The 21,595-nt window shown below is 45.6% G+C and overlaps 1 protein-coding gene across 1 annotated transcript in view; it reads right to left on the bottom strand.

Moving 5' to 3' along the window:
* The window catches only part of LOC126160714 (uncharacterized), a 271,072-nt gene that overhangs the window by 230,205 nt on the left and 19,272 nt on the right, over positions 1–21,595 (bottom strand). The window contains exons 3-4 of the mRNA XM_049916924.1: positions 8,660–8,748; positions 8,429–8,587 (exon numbers count right to left, since the gene is read on the bottom strand). Of these exons, the coding sequence (XP_049772881.1) occupies positions 8,429–8,587; positions 8,660–8,748 (248 nt within the window). The remainder of the gene's footprint in view (positions 1–8,428; positions 8,588–8,659; positions 8,749–21,595) is intronic.

Below are 21,595 nucleotides of genomic sequence, written 5' to 3'. Positions count from 1 at the left end.
TATCCATTATTGCAAATTTCAAAACTCCGCCATCTCTCTCCCCACATCCACCACTGCTGGCGGCTCACCTCCAACTGCGCAACGCTACGCGCTGTTCACGTCCAGCTGCCCAACACTACAATGGCAGACAACAATGCAAACTAGCCACAGACTGCACACAGCACAGCCAGTGATTTTCATACAGAGAGCGCTATGTGGCGGCGGCGTTACCAATATAAGAACCTAAACAGCCTACATATAAGAACCTAAACAGCCTACTTACAAATTTGGTAAGGGTATTTTCTGTTTGTATTTTAACTCAATATCGTAGCACCACTTCCCATTTATTTGATATGTCGTTCCTTGAATAACCATTATTCAGCATAATTCCCAGCGGTCTACATCAATTATATACGTTAGAATGGAACTCTTGTTGTAAAATTATTCACTTAACAAGTATTTTGTATTTCTGTGTATTTTATCAACTCGTAATTCTAGCGAGTAAATGGACTGTTTGACTGCAGGATCACAGTTTATTTGCAGTGTATTAGCTGCGGGACATGAAAGCAGAGGTGCGCAGTTCGACCCTACGACTACGACAAGCTGTTCTTTCCTTAGAAACAGCTATGCGTAGCCCAAGTACGTAAAATGCGAGCGATATCAAGTGAAGGAGCAACTGATTAGCTCCTATGGGATGCTGTTTGGAACAGCAGCTACTCAGCAGTAACCTTCATGTACAGTCGCAACCTGTAGATACAGTTCTGGACTTCCACGCAGCAGAGACCGCCAGGATCGTTGTACTGTAAGGGCAGCAGTGGCAGATCATACAGCTACCACAGCATAAATGGGAAGGTTTGTGTACTCAGACTAGTTAACACGAAGTGTAGCGAATCGTTTATTAGCAGTGGGACTACGGGCACGCACACCTCTAGACCGTTTTCCGCTCACAGCATCGACGTGCAGGGCTCAGCTGGTACCGTCAGAGGATCGCTTGGCAGAGGGAATGGCGCGCCGGGGTCTTCAGCGATGAAAGCAGAGTCTGCAAGAATGCAATTGATTGTCATTTGTGTGTACAATGTAGACCTGGCGATCGGTGTCTCATAAAGAGCATTCGTTCAAGACACGCCGTCCCCACCCCAGGCGTAAACGTCTGGAGTGCGATAAGCTGCAACTGCCATTCACATTTGGTATTCCTGGAGGGTGTAACGCCGGAAATGCATATCCTTCTATTTCCATCTATTGTGCTATAGATTTTTGCTTATTTTGTCACCTGAAGATATGACATTTCTGTCTCTTTATACGAGGGCTATCCACAAAGTACATTACGTTTTGGAATTAAAAATAAATAAAGCATTGGAAATTTTTTTATTATATACAGATGAAAGCTACACTTAAATACTACTTTTCTACATAGTTGCCATTTAAATTAAGGCACTTATCGTAGCGACGGACGAGCTTGGAAATTACTTCGTCGTAAAGTTCGGCCGCCTGCGCCTTCAACCACGTGGTTACCTCTTCTTTTGGGACAGAAAAGGTGTGATTTTTGTGGATTTCCTGGAAAGAGGCACTACAATAAACTCTCAAAGGTATTGCCAAACTCTGCACAACCTCAGAAGAGCAATACGAAACAAGCGCAGGAGAAGATGGGCTCAAAGATCTTGCTGATTCAGGACAATGCCCGGGCCCACACGGCAAATGCCACTCGTGAAGTTCTCGAATCTTTTAAGTGGGAGCTGTTTCCTCATCCGCCGTACAGTCCCGACCTGGCAAAGAGCGACTTCCACTTATTCCCAGCAATGAAGAAGTGGTTGGCTATGCAGCGTTTTGATGACGACGCACAGCTTCAAGAAGAGGTAACCACGTGGTTGAAGGCGCAGGCGGCCGAATTTTACGACGAAGGAATTTCGAAGCTCGGCCTATCGCTACGGTAAGTGCCTTAATTTAAATGGCAACTACGTAGAAAAGTAGTAGTTAAGTGTGGCTTTCATCTGTATATAAAAAAAATTTTTCCAATACTTTATTTATTTTTAATTCCAAAACGTAATGTACTTTGTCGACAGCCTCGTATATTGTAATTGTTTTACTGTTTGTATATATATATATATATATATATATATATATATATATATATATATATATATATATATGCATTTATGTTGGTTTGTTTTGTGAATATTATTTGTATTTATACGCTGGGTCTGGCCTAGGGAAAACTATGCTATCGAACGAATACATCGATAGGTGGTGTGGAGAACCAAAGTGTTTAGGATCTTTGGTAGTGTTAACTCTGTCGCGTGGAGCGCGGGCAGAGAGAGAGTCTGGCTGGGGTGGTGCAGTGGATCAGGTGTGTTGTGTGACGCTCCCGCGAGTTGCCGCGCTTTCGGGGATGGGCAGCATGTAATTGCGCTCGACTTGCTATGATAGTTTCTGACACGGTGTCGCGGACGGGAAGCATCAGCTGGTGCACATCAAGAGCCCGTTTCGCCTGGTGACCGTGTCGAGAAGAAGGCGCGCCAACATCCAGCTCCTGCAACAGCGACGGCCGACAATGAGTGACTGTCGCCACCTCCTCGATCGACGGCTTCAAACCTTCAATCAACCAACAAGGAAGACTGGAAGCACGTAAAGTTTTAGAACTGTATGGCAGACCTCAACTTTTCAAACTGTTCTTCATATGCACAGTTATAGCAACAAATCTTGAGTGTATTGAAAAACTCTCACAGGGTGTATAATGTGCTTAGTTATAACTGGCTGCGCGGGGTAGCCGTGCGGTCTGGGGCGCGTTGCCACGGCTCGTGCGGCTACCCCCGTCGGAGGTTCGAGCCCTCCCTAGGACATGGGTGTGCGTTTTGTCGTTAGCGTAAGTTAGATTAAATAGCAGTTTGGTCCCATAGGGATCTACCACCACCACCACCACAAAGTTATAACTAGTAATTAATAAATGAAAATGAAATGAGCGTGTGGCATTGTTGGCCGGGAGGCCCCATGCGGGGGAGTTCGGCCGCCGTATTGCAAGTTCTTTTTAGTTGACGCCACTTCGGCGACTTGCGGGTCAATGATGATGAAAATTATGATGGACACACAACACCCAGTCCCCTGTCGGGAATCGGACCCAGGCCCTCTGCGTGGTTGGCGGAAACGCTACCGCTACGCTACAGATGCGGACAATTAAGAAATAATATTTGCGATTAAAGTCACTATTAGACAATTTCATATTAATCGCATAGCTTTAGCTTAGCTTGAATTCACACCCACATCCGTCATTGTCTTTATAACACTAGTTTCAGTCTGCTTATCGTCGCTCTGGGATATTTCAAAAATGGTTCAAATGGCTCTAAGCACTATGGGACTTAACATCTATGGTCATCAGTCCCCTAGAACTTAGAACTACTTAAACCTAACTAACCTAAGGACATCACACAACACCCAGCCATCACGAGGCAGAGAAAATCCCTGACCCCGCCGGGAATCGAACCCGGGAACCCGGGCGCGGGAAGCGAGAACGCTACCGCACGACCACGAGCTGCGGGCTCTGGGATATTTACTTAACCTTAAACCAAATACTATTTCAGACAAGTACCATTTCTTATTATGCACTTGCGAATGTTAATGTTAAACAAATGAGCCACTAAAATACCTCTACGTTCATAGCTCATTACTTCACTATTACTTACACCTGCTCATCGAAAATTTTTCTTTTAATCGCACTTCCGGGTCGTAGCTTCTCATAGCATTTATATCACGTTTCACTTGACATTCTGTATATCTGCTATAGCGCCTAATTACCATATTCGACCGTGAGCTGCTAATTTTTACTTAAACTGGGTGCTTGAAAACGCGCAGACGCTCAGCTCTAAAAAACTCGCATTCGCGATATGAAAGAACATACGTTTCCTCAAAGAACTTGGCGCCCTCATATACAGTACTGAGTAAACAAGGACCCTGGAACGTTGTGACAGTGAATAAGTGTTGGACTCTGGGTCGAATCGTTCAGCTGCACACAGTGATTCGAATTCGCCGCCCAGCCAGAGTATCGATTTGGAGGAAAAGTAGCACTCAGGCTTCTTAGGATGACTGTATCTCGTTCCCACGGAGGGAATCGAACTCAGCTTTAGAAAAAGGTGCGAGACCAACAATCGTTCGCAGTTTACTTCCAGGCAGCGAGCACACATGACGGTGAAATACACACAGCACCTGAAAAAGACGGTTGCTTCGATCGTGGAAAACTTGCACGTAAAATGGAAACAACAGCTCAGCAGAACACCTGGAAGCACTCCATTAATGAACCTACTGACACTAAGAAACTAAGGGAAGATAAGGCATGCTAGAAGTGACCTACGCTTCCGAGTCGCCAGTGTCGCTGCTAATATACACTGCTCAAAAGAATTGGGGGGGGGGGGGGGGAAGATGACTTTGTGCATCAGCCATTCACCATTGAGCAATGTTACCAAATTATCTCTTTATCTTTCAGCTAATCATTACAAAAACTTCGTAGTCATCTTTAGATCCTCGTTCATTTACATAACAAGAACTGAGCTGTTCAACAGGTGTTCAAAACAACGTGTAAACAATAATTTATCCTGGCATTCTGGGTGCTTTTCATTGGACTTTGAGAACTTCAGTAACGTGTATGCCCCCGGAGAGCATTTTATTAGTATTAATCTATGGAGGTCGCGCTGTGGTATTCGTTCTCAATCTTCAATGAGAGACCAAGAGAGTTCTTGGCGAGTCTGTGGTGGAACAGGACGACATCGAACACGTCTGTCAGGCATGTCCCACATACAAACGAGGGGGCCTAAGTCGGGACTCACTGCCGGTCATTCCATTACTTTTATGTCCAGGCTTCGCAAGACCTCCCGAGTGGCGCCCACCACATTGGTTCTGCCATTAGAAGGAACTCAGAACCACCAACGCATGCAACAGCTACCAGATGGTAAAACAAGATCTGTTCGCTGGACTGCCTGACAGAACGGTGACCATGGACAACGACAAGATCCGTACGGCTGTCAACACTGATGCCACCTTACACCATCACAGATTCGTGACGAATCCGTCGACTTCGTGAACAACATTTGGCATGTGCCGCTCACTCGGCGACTCCCACACAAACACCGTCATCACCATGCATCAGAGGACATTTGAAATCGTCTATGCGTAACGAGCTTCACCAGTGACGGAGTTTCCAGCTGACATGGGAACTGAAGAACTAAAGGCGAGTTGCGACAAGTTGTCGTGTCCAGCGTGATTTCGAGCAGGACTTGTAAGGCCTTTTCTTGTAATATGGCTAAAGTCTGGCAACAAACAATTCCAGTGCTCGTTATTAGATCGTCTTGCAATGCTATAGCGGTAGCAGTACGATGCCGCACCGCAGGGGTGGCAAGATATCGGTCTTCATATGGAGTTGTAATGCTTCGGCGGCCTTGTCCAACTCGCCTCGTGTAAGGTACTAACTCCCTGTAGCGTGTCCGCAATATATGGATGAGAGATGGGGAGACATTGGTATCAGCAGCAGCACGATGGTACGTCCATCATTATTGGACCAAACAGAAAACCCCTGCAACTTGTGCTGCATTAAGATGTCACATTGCAAGTGGTTTGTTGAATACAACGTCGACAAATGGCAACTGCCGTCTGAGTACCTCACCAGTAAACACTGAGAAAATGGCTCTGAGCACTATGGGACTCAACTGCTGTGGTCATAAGTCCCCTAGAACTTAGAACTACTTAAACCTAACTAACCTAAGGACATCACAGACATCCATGCCCGAGGCTGGATTCGAATCTGCGACCGTAGGTGTCGTGCGGTTCCAGACTGTAGCGCCTTTAACAGCTCGGCCACTCCGGCCGGCGAAAACACTGAGACCAAGCTATTCAGTTCGTTCGGGGGCGTGGGGGCACCTGATACCGTAATGCAAGGCACAGCTAGCGAAAGACTTGAGTTATTGAATACATTAAAATGCGAAGATCTCGAGCATTAAAATGCGAAGATCTCGAGCTATGCAATAAGACCACAGGTTCCGCATGTAGAAAAATACGACTACATTTAACATGCTGGGCGTTAGTATACGTTGAGGTCACAGAAGTCACGGGATGGAAATATGCAGGTATACGGATGACGGTAGTATCGCAAAGTAGGGCAGTGCACTGGCGGACCTGTGATTTGTACTGAGGTGACTCATGTGAAAAGGTTTCCGACGTGTTTATGGCCGCACAACGGGAATTCACAGACTTTGAACGCGGAATGGTAGTTTGAGCTAGAGGCAAGGGACATTCCTTTTCGGAAATCGTTAGGAAATTCAATATTCCGAGATCTGCAGTGTCAAGAGTGTGCCGAGAATAACAAAATAGGGTATTACCTCTTACCGTCAACAGCGCAGTGGCCGTCAGACTTCACTTAACGACCAAGCGCAGCGGCGTATGCGTAGAATTGTCAGTGCTAATAGAAGAGCAACATCGTGTGAAATAATCGCAGAAATCAATGTGGGACATGCGACAAACGTATCGCTTGTGGCAATGTGGCGAAATTTGTCGTTAATGGGCTACGGCAGCAGAGAGAAACGCGGGTGCCTTTGCTAACAGCACGACATCGCCTGCAGCTCCTCTCCCAGGGTCCTGACCACATCGGTTGGACCCTAGACGATTGGAGAACCGTGATTTGGTCGGATAAGTTCCGATTTCAGCTGGTAAGGGTTCAAAGGTCGCGCAGGTCCGACGAAGCCATCGACCCAAGTTGTCAACAACACATTCTGCAAGGTAGCGGTAGCCCCATAATGCTGTGGAGACTGAGTTTACATGGAATGTACTGTCTCCTCTAGTGCAGCTGAACCGATCATTGACTGGAAATGGTTACGACCGGCTACTTGGAGATCATTTGCAGTCATTCATGGACTTCATGTTGCCAAAGGAAGATGGAATTTTTGTGGATGCAAGGCACCATGCCACTGTACTTGGTTTGAAGATATTCTGGACAATTCGAGCGAATGATTTGACCACCCAGACAGTCCGACTCGAATCCCAACGAACATTTATGGGACGTAATCGACAGGTCGGTTCGTGCAGAACGTTTTGCAACTTTTGCAGTTATGGGCAGCTGAAGATTCGGCATGGCTCAATATTTCTGCAGGGGACTTGTAATGACTTGTTGAGACCATGCCACGTCGTGTCGCTGCACTGCCCCAGGCAAAAGGGGGTCCGACACGATATTAGGAGGTATCGAACGACTTTCTGTCACCTCTGTGTACGCGTCCTCTAATTCTTTTGAGGAGTGTAGCTACTGACGGCCTTGGGAGAGCCAGTCCTGACAAAACTCTACCATCTGGTGAGCAAGACGTATGAGACGGGCGAAATACCCTCAGACTTCAAGAAGAATATAATAATTCCAATCCCAAAGAAAGCAGGTGTTGACAGATGTGAAAATTACCGGACAATCAGCTTAATAAGCCACAGCTGCAAAGTACTAACACGAATTCTTTACAGACGAATGGAAAAACTAGTAGAAGCCGACCTCGGGGAAGATCAGTTTGGATTCCGTAGAAATACTGGAACACGTGAGGCAATACTGACCTTACGACTAATCTTAGAAGAAAGATTAAGGAAAGGCAAACCTACGTTTCTAGCATTTGCAGACTTAGAGAAAGCTTTTGACAATGTTGACTGGAATACTCTATTTCAAATTCTAAAGGTGGCAGGGGTAAAATACAGGGAGCGAAAGGCTATATACAATTTGTACAGAAACCAGATGGCAGTTATAAGAGTCGAGGGACATGAAAGGGAAGCAGTGGTTGGGAAGGGAGTAAGACAGGGTTGTAGCCTCTCCCCGATGTTATTCCATCTGTATATTGAGCAAGCAGTAAAGGAAACAAAAGAAAAATTTGGAGTAGGTATTAAAATCCATGGAGAAGAAATAAAAACTTTGAGGTTCGCCGATGACACTGTAATTCTGTCAGAGACAGCAAAGGACTTGGAAGAGCAGTTGAACGGAATGGATGGTGTCTTGAAGGGAGGATATAAGATGAACATCAACAAATGCAAAACGAGGATAATGGAATGTAGTCGAATTAAGTCGGGTGATGCTGAGGGAATTAGATTAGGAAATGAGACACTTAAAGTAGTAAAGGAGTTTTGCTATTTGGGGAGCAAAATAACTGATGATGGTCGAAGTAGAGAGGATATAAAATGTAGACTGGCAATGGCAAGGAAAGCGTTTCTGAGGGTAAAAATCGTAGGGGGAGACCAAGAGATGAATACACTAAGCAGATTCAGAAGGATGTAGGTTGCAGTAGGTACTGGGAGATGAAGAAGCTTGCACAGGATAGAGTAGCATGGAGGGCTGCATCAAACCAGTCTCTGGACTGAAGACCACAACAACAACAACAGCTACGTTAAGTGGCTAACTACAGTACGGGTGGCGAATGTTTACTGTAGATGTGAAGTCAACGCGCAGACGCACCTGGTCGACGGTGAGGTTTGCAGGCAGCGAGCAGGAGAGCAAGTAGGGCTGGGAGTCGGGGTCGCCGTCGCCCCACTGTGCGGGCCACAGCGCCGTGGGCTGCGCCTCCAGCAGCACGGTGGCCGAGTCCCCGGTGAGCCGCAGCCGGCAGAAGAGGCGCTGCCGCGGGCGGCCGCCCACCGCCAGCAGCCGCAGGTACTGGAAGTCGCGCAGCCGGCGGTCGCCGTGCGCGGACAGCAGCCACGCCCCGCCGCCCGGCACGCTGCCCCACTGGCGAGCCACCGGCCACACAGCTGTCCGCACGTCAGGCGGCAGCGAACCTGGAGCACCATGTCATTCATCTTGAGTTATTCTTTCTGGTCGTATATTAATTGCTGTCGTAATGAAATTTAATCCCCCAAGAATACACTCCTGGAAATGGAAAAAAGAACACATTGACACCGGTGTGTCAGACCCACCATACTTGCTCCGGACACTGCGAGAGGGCTGTACAAGCAATGATCACACGCACGGCACAGCGGACACACCAGGAACCGCGGTGTTGGCCGTCGAATGGCGCTAGCTGCGCAGCATTTGTGCTCCGCCGCCGTCAGTGTCAGCCAGTTTGCCGTGGCATACGGAGCTCCATCGCAGTTTTTAACACTGGTTGCATGCCGCGACAGCGTGGACGTGAACCGTATGTGCAGTTGACGGACTTTGAGCGAGGGCGTATAGTGGGCATGCGGGAGGCCGGGTGGACGTACCGCCGAATTGCTCAACACGTGGGGCGTGAGGTCTCCACAGTACATCGATGTTGTCGCCAGTGGTCGGCGGAAGGTGCACGTGCCCGTCGACCTGGGACCGGACCGCAACGACGCACGGATGCACGCCAAGACCGTAGGATCCTACGCAGTGCCGTAGGGGACCGCACCGCCACTTCCCAGCAAATTAGGGACACTGTTGCTCCTGGGGTATCGGCGAGGACCATTCGCAACCGTCTCCATGAAGCTGGGCTACGGTCCCGCACACCGTTAGGCCGTCTTCCGCTCACGCCCCAACATCGTGCAGCCCGCCTCCAGTGGTGTCGCGACAGGCGTGAATGGAGGGACGAATGGAGACGTGTCGTCTTCAGCGATGAGAGTCGCTTCTGCCTTGGTGCCAATGATGGTCGTATGCGTGTTTGGCGCCGTGCAGGTGAGCGCCACAATCAGGACTGCATACGACCGAGGCACACAGGGCCAACACCCGGCATCATGGTGTGGGGAGCGATCTCCTACACTGGCCGTACACCACTGGTGATCGTCGAGGGGACACTGAATAGTGCACGGTACATCCAAACCGTCATCGAACCCATCGTTCTACCATTCCTAGACCGGCAAGGGAACTTGCTGTTCCAACAGGACAATGCACGTCCGCATGTATCCCGTGCCACCCAACGTGCTCTAGAAGGTGTAAGTCAACTACCCTGGCCAGCAAGATCTCCGGATCTGTCCCCCATTGAGCATGTTTGGGACTGGATGAAGCGTCGTCTCACGCGGTCTGCACGTCCAGCACGAACGCTGGTCCAACTGAGGCGCCAGGTGGAAATGGCATGGCAAGCCGTTCCACAGGACTACATCCAGCATGTCTACGATCGTCTCCATGGGAGAATAGCAGCCTGCATTGCTGCGAAAGGTGGATATACACTGTACTAGTGCCGACATTGTGCATGCTCTGTTGCCTGTGTCTATGTGCCTGTGGTTCTGTCAGTGTGATCATGTGATGTATCTGACCCCAGGAATGTGTCAATAAAGTTTCCCCTTTCTGGGACAATGAATTCACGGTGTTCTTATTTCAATTTCCAGGAGTGTAGATGAAATTCCTGCTAAGTGTAATCAGAAAATAGCTAAATCTACTATTTAGGGTTTAGCGACGAGTAAACGATGATGTCGCCAACCGCCTTGCCGTAGTGGTAATACCTGTTCCCGCCAGATCACCGAAGTTAAGCGCTACTGGTCTGGGCTAGCGGTCTGCCGACAGCTGTTGGCAAACAGCGTGCACTCGGCCCTTGTGACGCAAACTGAGGAGCTGCTTGAGTGAGAAGTAGCGGCTGCGGTCTCGTAAACTGACATACGGCAGTGAGAGCGGAGTGCTGACCACATGCCCCTCCATATCCGCATCCAATGGCGCCTTTGGGCTGAGGACGACACGGCGGCCGGTCAGTACCTTTGGGTCTTAGTGGCCTGTTCTGGCAGACTTTAGTCAGTCATCGGCCTTGCCGCAGTGGTAACATCGGTTCCCGTCAGATGACAGAAGTGAAGCGCTGTCGGGTTGGGCTAGCACTTGCATGGGTGACCATCCACCCTGCTGAGCGATGTTGGCAAGATGGGTGCACTCAGGCCTTGTAAGGCAAACTGAGGACCTACTTGACTGAGAAGTAGCAACTCCGATCTCGTAAACTGACATACGGCTGGGAGAGCAGTGTGCTGATCACATGACCCCCCCCCCCCCCCCCCCCCAATATCCTCATCCAGTGACACCTGTAGGGTGATGATAGCCTACGACGGACGAAGCAAGAAAGATATAAAAAGCAGAACAGCATTGGCAAAGAGGTCGAATTCTAGTAGTATCAAACATATACCTTAGTTTGAGGAAGAAATTTCTAAGAATGTACGTTTGGAACACACCATTGCATGGTTATGAATCACCGAGAGTTGGAAAACCCGATCAGAAAGAATCGAAGCGTTTGAAATGTGGTGCTTTAGCAGAAAGTTGAAGATCATGTGGACTGATATGATAAGGAATGAGGAGATTCCTCGTAGAATCGGTGAAGAAAGGAACATTGGAAAACACTGGCAAGGAGAAACGAACACGTGGAAAACGTTGTCAAGAAGAAGGGACAGTATAGTAGGACATGTGCTAAGACATCAGGGAATAATTTTCATGGTACTAGAGGGAGCAGTAGAGAGTGAAAACTGTAGGGGAAGACAAATATTTGAATACATCCAGCAAATAATCGAGGACGTAGGTTGGAAGTGCTACTCAGAGATGAACAAGTTAGTGGAGGAGAGCAGTTCGTGGCGGGCCGCATAAGGCAAGTCAGAAGACTGACGACTCAAAATAAATAAATAAATAAAAATAGGGAAGTCGCTGTTGATCGCAGTACAGTTAGTCGTCGGACAAGCAGATTGTGTGGTGAAAGTGGGCGCGCCAATACTCAGGATATCCCTCACAGCGGCTGATGGGACTCCTGACAGTGTGAATCTTATTCACAGTCTCATTTTGGCTAAAACAGTGAACGAACTGTCAGTCCGACTGCTAAGAGGAGAAGCGGGTGCGTGCATAATATTGGGACAGTCAAAGGTGAAAAAGGTTTTGCTTGGTGTTTTCCGAGACCAGTAAACTCGGTGGAAAAAAATGGTTCAAATGGTTCTGAGCACTATGGGACTTAACATCTTAGGTCATCAGTCCCCTAGAACTTAGAACTACTTAAACCTAACTAACCTAAGGACGTCACACACATCCATGCCCGAGGCAGGATTCGAACCTGCGACCGTAACAGTCCCGCGGTTCCGGACTGTAGCGCCTAGAACCGAAACTCGGTGGACAACTTTGAAGCAGCCATGCCACGGTCCTGATGTGGAACTGTGTGATTACCACCTCTCTGTTAAACTGAACTGATCCCATCGCGAAACGAGATTTGGAGATTATATAGTTTTGAAGGCTAGCAAGCATTGACGCAAACCGCGTTACTATCTCCCCTACTTCGCTATTACAAATAGTTATCTTCCTTCTTTGAACTTTTTCAGTCTCCTCTGTCAATCATATCTGGTAAGTAAAAAAGGTTCCACAGCCAAAATCCCATAAATGCAAATTCATTTTCGACAACCGGTTTCGACAGGATTTTCTGTCATCTTCTGGTCTTCCAAGATATTTGTTACAAAACGTGTTAATTGTGAGTTGGAACCTCATGCCGAGCAGTCACATTCGTGGGTATAATGTAGCACATTGGTGCAGAGGATTGTCAGAAATGGACGTTTACGGCACACATCGCCCGTCGCTCTCATTATTGATTATTCTATTTTGATTATTTTGAGGTAGCTTCAATCTAGATGAATCGAAAACCACCGTGTGCACATGGCCATGTTCGTACATGTAGTGCTCAGAGATGATTGCTAAATATTAAAAAAACACACTATATAGTAAAATGCACAACATCATATCTGTTTACGTTAACGAGACATGTTCACTGATGAACCGCCTTAGACGGCGTATAGGGTACAACTGAATGGTATATTGCCAGTATATTGTGTTTTTAAGACTAAACAATCATCTGTGAGTACAACGTGTACGGACATCGCCATATTCACAAGGTGCTTTTTGATTGTAAATGTTCTGTTTCTGACAAAAATCTTTGCATAATGTGCTAAATTTTATCCCCTAATATGAAAGCTTGGCACGAGGTTCCAACTCTCAGTGAACACGTTCTGTAACAAATATTTTTGAAGACCAGAAGATGATAGCAAAGCCTCTCGAAAACGGTTGTCCAAAATAAATAAGTATTTTTTCTCTCAGCTACAGAAAGTTTTTTTACGGAGTGAAACAGATCGCCCCTTCTCATTTCTCAACATGACAAAATTTCAACCGCATCTTGTAAAGATACCATACCGCCTAGCAATGGTCCAGAACAGTACGGACAAGCATACTGTAGGCAGCCTCTTCATTAGATTCGCTGCCAATAAAACAAAGTCTTCGGTTCGTCTTCTTCACAACATTTTCATTGTAGTGGTCCCATCTGAAATTGTTCCTTATTAATCCCTTGATATTTATATGAACCATTCAAATTTATGCAACTTTTCTTGTAACCTAAATTTAATGTAATTTTTTTGAAACTGATTAGTAGGACCTCAAAGTCTCTATTATTTAAGGTCAATCGTCACTTTTCGTATCACGCAGATATCTTGTCTAGTAATTATACGATTCTTTTTAAACTTCTGATTACTCCCCTACTATATTATCATCTTCAAACAATCTAAGAGGGCTGCTCAGATTTTCTCCTAAATGGTTTATACAGATTCCACCTACGTGATTACTCTGCTATTCACAATAAAGTGCCTGGCAGAGGATTCAATGAACCACCTTCAAGCTGTGTACCGTTCCACTCTCGAACCGCGAGCGGGAAAAACGAGCACTTATATTTTTCTGCGCGAGCCCTGATTTCTCTTATTTTATCGTGATGATCATTTATCCCTATGTAGGTGGGTGCCAACAGAATGTTTTCTCAATCGGAGGAGAAAACTGGTGATTGAAATTTCATGAGAAGATCCCGTCGCAACGAAAAACGCCTCTGTTTTAATGATTGCCACTCCAATTCACGTATCATGTCTGTGGCACTATCTCCCCTACTTCGCGATAATACAAAACAGAAGAGGGCCTATAAGAGGTTCTTGGGAAACCCTAGATATCACTTCCGTTTTCCCAAATAGCTTCCCATCTGTTGCTACAAACTGTACCTTTTCTGGTGGAATATCATGAATCCCGTCGCACGCGTTTTGATCAGAAGACACTTGAGAGAAACGGTGTCAAAATCCTCCTCCGAAATTTATAAATATGGAATAAGTATGACTTATACTGTCGATTGCACACTTTACTTCGTGCGAATGAAGATCTAGTTGTGTTTCACACGAACGATAGTTACTGAATCGCTGTTGGCTTTCTGACAATAGATTGTCTTCTTCGGGATATTTCATAATGGACGAACACAGTGTACTGAAAAGTCATATCAGCTGATATGAGTGTTAATTCAGTGGATTGCTTCTATTTACTTTCATGTGTATTAGCGTGACTTGTTCAACGTTCCGGTCTTCAGATGCGCATCGTTCGTCGAGCCAGAGGTTGTCTGTTCGTACGTCGACTTGGCTGGATATGATATGAGCTGCTCTGTTTATTTGCGTGCTCCGAAATAAAGTAATTTTTTCCTGAGGAATTCACAGTGGAGAACAGATGAAGGTACAGAATGTAACGACAGCGAACATTATTTATTTGCATAGTTATTAATTTTCGCAGCGGAAGAACGGATTTCTCTCTTTGTGGCTTTCTATGTTTACGGCTCACTGAACTACGCAGCCGACCGAAGTCCAGCCGATCCAAATCAGAGACAATCCTCGGAGCTGCCCATTAGATAAACGCGCGGTGCGAGTCTGTAAACGCAAGACGATCGACTTGACTTTGAGAGGGATATTTTCTGATTTATACTCGTGGTGCTGTAATTGAACTGCATTACAATACAGGGTTATTCATAACTAATGTAGTTTTTTTACATTAAACTCAGACAGGTAAATTTTTATCAAGTTTTTATTTTTAATCATTTATTTAATCACCCCTTTTTGCCATTGAGTGAGCAAATTTTAAACGCTGGATCGATAGAAATCAGTTTGTTTTCGAGCGCAGTATCTGGAGATAGCATTTTGGACATCATCGAGATGTTCGAAGTTTTTGCCACTTAGAAAATATTGTAGTGACGGGAATAAATGGAAATCCGATGGCCCAATGTCAGCCAAGTATGGTAGGTGGGGCAATACCTCCCACCCCAATTTATCATTTTTTTACAGGGTTCGTCTTGCGCGGTGCGGTCTTGCATTGTCCGTTGCACGGTAACGCCTTTTCTGTTGAATGTCGCTGGGCACTTTTCAATTGAAGATTGATTTACTCCAGCCAATTGCTCACAGAAAAGGTCTGCATTCACAGTTTGTCCAGGTATCAGCGCTTCAAAATGAACGACTCCACTTTTTTGACTCTACGTTCATGGGTGTACTCTACATGTTTTAATCAGTGAGTTTACCAGTATCAAAGTATACAGGGTGTTACAAAAAGGTACGGCCAAACTTTCAGGAAACATACCTCGCACACAAATAAAGAAAAGATGTTATGTGGACATGTGTCCGGAAACGCTTAATTTCCATGTTAGAGATCATTTTAGTTTCGTCAGTATGTACTGTACTTCCTCGATTCACCGCCAGTTGGCCCAATTGAAGACAGGTAATGTTGACTTCGGTGCTTGTGTTGACATGCGAATCATTGCTCTACAGTACTAGCATCAAGCACATCAGTACGTAGCATCAACAGGTTAGTGTTCATCACGAACGTGGTTTTGCAGTCAGTGCAATGTTTACAAATGCGGAGTTGGCAGATGCCCATTTGATGTATGGATTAGCAAGGGGCAATAGCCGTGGCGCGGTACGTTTGTATCGAGACAGATTTCCAGAACGAAGGTGTCCCGACAGGAAGACGTTCGAAGTAATTGATCGGCGTCTTAGGGAGCACGGAACATTCCAGCCTTTGACGCGCGACTGGGAAAGACCTAGAACGACGAGGACACCTGCAATGGACGAGGCAATTCTTCGTGCAGTTGACGATAATGTCAGCGTCAGAGAAGTTACTGCTGTACAAGGTAACGTTGACCACGTCACTGTATGGAGAGTGCTACGGAAAACCAGTTGTTTCCGTACCATGTACAGCGTGTACACTATCAGCAGCTGATTGGCCTCCACGGGTACACTTCTGCGAATGGTTCATCCAACAATGTGTCAATCCTCATTTCAGTGCAAATGTTCTCTTTACGGATGAGGCTTCATTCCAACGTTATCAAATTGTAAATTTTCACAATCAACATGTGTGGGCTGACGAGAATCCGCACGCAATTGTGCAATCACGTCATCAACACAGATTTTCTGTGAACGTTTGGGCAGGCATTGTTGGTGATGTCTTGATTGGGCCCCATGTTCTTCCACCTACGCTCAATGGAGCACGTTTTCATGATTTCATACGGGATAGTTTACCTGTGCTGCTAGAACATGTGCCTTTGCAAGTGCGACACAACATGTGGTTCATGCACTATGGAGCTCCTGCACATTTCAGTCGAAGTGTTCGTACGCTTCTCAACAACAGATTCGGTGACCGATGGATTGGTAGAGGCGGACCAATTCGACGGCCTCCACGCTCTCCTGACCTCAACCCTCTTGACTTTCATTTATGGGGGCATTTGGAAGCTCTTGTCTACGCAACCCAGGTACCAAATGTAGAGAATCTTCGTGCTCGTATTGTGGACAGCTGTGATACAATACGCCATTCTCCAGGGCGGCATCAGCGCTTCAGGGATTCCATGCGACGGAGGGCTGATGCATGTATCCTCGCTAACGGAGGACATTTTGAACATTTCCTGTAAAATAGTATTTGAGGTCAAGCTGGTACGTTCTGTTGCTGTGTGTTTCCATTCCATGATTAATGTGATTTGAAGAGAATTAATAAAATGAGCTCTAACATGGAAAGTAAGCGATTCCGGACACATGTCCACATAACGTATTTTCTTTCTTTGTGTGTGAGGAATGTTTCCTGAAAGTTTGGCCGTACCTTTTTGTAACACCCTGTATAACATTAGTGGACGTAACTTTTGATTTCACTGACTTAGAAGCTTGATATTTTTACACTGCCAAAGGACTCCAGACCTCAGTACGTGACACAAACATCAGCTTGATACGTCTACCCGTTCCTGAGAAAAAGGAGTTTTAACAGACGGACAAACTGAGTCAGTCTGATGACAAATCATAAAAGAAATACTTTTCTTTCGAGTGATGTAATTACAAACCGACAATTTGCGGATTTTTTTTCCACTTGGTTGTAATGCGAAACCTTCTGCATTAAAAATTTCGTGGTTCTATACCGATGGGACATACACTGTAGGTTTTGATAAGTGAACAAAAATTTTTTTCAGGCAAGTGTCAACAACATCGATATCCTTGGAGAAATGCACGATGCACATTGTGCTGTCTCACAATACATTTGAGATAACACAATTTCAGACGCTTTACTTGACTCACACAGATACGATTTTATGATATAGACTGAAGTGGCGAGTGAAAATTTGTACCAAGGCCGGGAGCTGAACCCGGGTCTCCTGCTCACTAGGCAGGTGCATTAATCACTATGCAAGCCTAGTTAACAATCGACCCGGGTTCGATTTCCGGCCTTATTACAAATTTTCACTCACCGCTTCAGTTGGTTGGTTGGGGGAAGAGACCAAACAGCCAGGTTATCGGTCTCATAGGATTAGGGAAGGATGGGGAAGGAAGTCGGCCCTACCCTTTCAAAGGTACCATCCCGGCATTTGCGTGGAGCGATTTAGGGAAATCACGGAAAACCTAAATCAGGATGGCCGGACGCGGGATTGAACCGTCGTCCTTCCGAATGCGAGTCCAGTGCGCTAACCACTGCGCCACCTCGCTCGGTGCCGCTTCAGTCTATATCACAAAGTCATATCTGTGTGAGACCAGTAAAGTGTCTGAAATTGTGCCAGTTTCATTCGTATAAATACCTGCACCCGGATTTCAGGCTGGATCTCCCATTTGCGTTCGATTCTGAGGTGCAGTTCCAGAACATAGAGAGCGTCGGCAATTCTGTTCGTGTGTAAGGGGAAATTTAAAGTAGACTGGTGCGGCACTAGACTAGATCGAGGAGGGAGGCGTGCCAGAATTAATTCGTGCAGTTGTGTGAACGGCTGCGCCAAGGTGGCGTAGTGGCTAACGCACCTGCCTAGTGAGCAAGAGACTCAGGTTCGATTCCCGGCCTTGGTACAAATTTTCACTCTCCGCTCCAGTCTGTAAACACAAATTACGATACATTTATTGGTTGCCGTTTCGATTATGAACGATCATCACAGAACCAGCACAAAAATGATAGTAAACTGAAAACTGTGAATCTTAAAACATTACATTTTCATGAGAGTTATTCGTCTGAAAAAATTAACTATACTTACGAAAAATGTCGAGTTTAACAACTTCACATGGCACACACGCTATTTAACTAGGAAAGTAGACGTCATTGATCACTTGAAAACGTAAGAAAATTGATACTTGACGCCATAATACAGTCTTAACGAAGCAGAAAATAACGTTCACAACATGAATAACTCTAAGAGCGGCAGGCACAGTAAGACTCAGTGTGCTATCACACAATAGTTGGTCAAACAAGCTATAAGCCAAAGTCAGCGATCATAGGTAAAACGACAACGAAGGACACTTCCAATTGGATAAGGTAAGATTATTTTTTTAACGAAACGGTTCCTGCTCCAAGAAGAAACTTCATCTAATTTCTTTGCAAATAGTCGTATCCAGTATTGAGTACAACGAAAAATACAACACTGAATTTTTTTCTAAACTTTGTCATAGTTTATGCAGCATGCTTTTTTCTGATATAACTATACGTCAGCTGTTTCAAGCGTGTGTACCATATTGTGCATTTTCGAGATGTTTTCACCTGCTGTTGTAGTTTCGGGTCGTCTTTCAAGTGGATCGTCTTTAATGGAAGTAAGGCCACGTTTGAGCTCAAGCATTTTCTTTCTAACTGTTGGATGCAAAGAAATGGACTTTACACAAACTTGAGGGATTAAGTCGCGCGGGAGGCCTGCATCTATTATGTGAATAATAAGCACACCTTGAAAGGTGGCTACACTGAGCCACAGCGCCAAAGATCGCGCCAGAGAGTATTGTTCCGCCGCCTCCACTGGCAGTGATTATTGAGACGTAGCGGCAAGCAGTTCTTGCCGAGTTGTGGTGGACACTGCTTGTAGCTGAAGTTGGAGTGAGATGGGGTAGTAGTGAGTGTTGTTCCATGTTTTATGCAGTGGTTTGATGGGAGAGATAGCAGATGTTGTTCTAATGGAGATATTGTAATGGTCAGAGTGCATTTCGTCAATATACTGTATATGGAGGTAATAAACTCTTTTTTCTTTTATTCTTTCAGTGTCCTGAATAGTGTGTCATGACAGGTTCAGTCAACAAAGCATCTGGCGTGTGTTCTTGTATTAGAGTGTAATTCTGATTTTCTTGCGCAATTATAGTATTTCTAATTTTCTTTTATCACGTCAGTATAATTGCTATTTAAAAATTCTTGTCTTGTTGAAGAAGAACCGTGCCAGATGAGCGTTGAGCCATACTAACACATACAGAACAGCTACACTTGTGCTTTGTTGGTTTCGTAGGTTTTATAGTTGCTGGGGACTTAATTAATTAATTGTGTTGACGAAAATTTTCATTTCATTCTTTGTTGTCGTTCTATGCAGTCAGATTGCGTACAAATACTAGTCAGGGCCAGCCGTTTACGAGACTTGCGTAATCGGACTTACAGCTACTAAAAATATTTGCATTTTTTTATTTAACTAAGCCCCCATGCAATCTTTGTTTAATCGCCTCATTTCGTCGCTGACGACAACAGCTCACTTGTCATTGTAGATATGTTTTTTCCGCTTTTCCGCATAGCTCACATCAGAAGTTAAGGACATGCTACATGGCATTGTGTCATATGCTTACAAACTAACACTCAATGTTAAGTTTGTATTAGTGTGCAATCCTTTTATATTATGTTCTGATGATGAAGTATGCCCAAACGCGTAAACAAATAAACATTTTAACAACTAGTGGACTGTTGTTATTAGCGAACAAGAAAAGTGATGAGAAAGGTTTTGTACACTGCAAGTGGTGGAGTTCAAAAGCTAATTGTTGTAAGGGCCAAAAACAGTTTTTCCCAGAAGAGAGAAAAAATTATGTCGCTCTAAGAATTAAATCAATTTTTTATTTATTCTTTTTTGAAATGTTGAACACGACGAATATTTACTTGTATAGAAACGCATTTGAGAAAAACAGTTCAGAGAGAATTTTTTTTTTTTACAATTTTTGAACTCCGTAAATATCTATGAGGGCTATTCGGAAAGTAAGGTGCGATAGGTTGTGAAATAGAGACAACAGTGAAAATAAATTGAAGCTTTGCACAGGTGTTTTGGGCAGTGTCTCTAGGGTGCCTGTCGATCGCGTCACGTCGCTCTTTTCAGTTCTGAGCACGCAAAGATGGTAAGAAAAAGGTATAGTGTGGGTCCCTGCTGTGAGATTTCGCCTGATTGCATGCAACCCCACATGACGTACCTGTCATGCGTTTCTTTCTTCGTGACAGTTAGGCCGCTGAATGCATGGGCAATGAGGACGCCCCTCCAACGATTTCGGTGGGAAGCGGTTCCCTCTGACGCTAATCTCTGCACAAATGAACCGCTGGATATGCATACGACATTTTGGCACGGACAACGAACTGCAGACCAGCGTAGAGACGTGGCGGAAAGTACCGTTGACTGCCTTCTATAACGAGGGTATTCGAAAGTTGGTACAACACTACCACAGATGTGTAAGTCGGAGCAGCGACTATATAGAGAAGTAGCAGCAAAGTGTAACAAACTGTTTGGAATAAAACATTTTTGATTTTCACTGTGGTTTCCACTTCGTAACCCATCGGACCTTACTTTCAGAATAGCGTTCGTATGTTGTATGTCGAGCTGTGCAGTGTGGTCAGTTATTACAGAAAATGTTAGGCAGTCAGAATGCTGTCATAAAATTGTTTATTTCCCCATGTCGAAAATTCAGTCGTAGCACTTTTTCTTTCACTCACAGGTCATTCAAAAGGCGCGCATGAAAATTCTTCTACTGGACAGTGGTTCCCCATTTCAGAATAAACCTGTTCTTCCAGGGAAAGAGGTCACCGTAGGTTTTAATAAACGACTCCTCTATCTCGTTTCGTGACCCACAGCCACGAAATATAGCTAATAAGTCTCGTAGGTCTATGTATTTTCAGTCTCAAAATCGAAGAAGATTTTTCCTGTCATTTTTTTAAGTGAAACGTAATCAAAAGCAGTAATTGTATTGTATTATATTGTATGTTAACCAGAGGCCTACGAACGACGTAGAGGCTCCATCCCCGCTGCAGCCGCAGTGGTCCACAACCCACGACGACTACCACAGTCCACTTCACTCCTCCGCCGCCCCACACCGAACCGAACCGAACCACTCTTTCAAGGTTACTGTGTGGTTCGCCCCCCTCCCCCCCCCCCCCTCAGGGAATGTCTCACACCAGACGAGTGTAACCTCTATGTTTGCGTGGTAGAGTAATGGTGGTGTACGCATACGTGGAGAACTTGTTTGAGCAGCAATCGCCGACATAGTGTAACTGAGGCGCAATAAGGGGAACCAGCCCGCATTCGCTGAGGCAGATGGAAAACCGCCTAAAAACCATCCACGGACTGGCCGGCTCACTGGACCTCGACACAAGTCCGCCGGACGGATTCGTGTCGGGGACCAGGCGCTCCTTCACCAATCCGGAAAGCCGTGCGTTAGA

This window comes from Schistocerca cancellata, chromosome 2 (genome assembly GCF_023864275.1).
Source record: "Schistocerca cancellata isolate TAMUIC-IGC-003103 chromosome 2, iqSchCanc2.1, whole genome shotgun sequence".
Classification (NCBI taxonomy): Eukaryota; Metazoa; Arthropoda; class Insecta; order Orthoptera; family Acrididae; genus Schistocerca; species Schistocerca cancellata.
The sequence above is the reverse complement of the archived record's forward strand: the minus strand, read 5'-3'. Positions and strand labels throughout refer to the sequence as shown.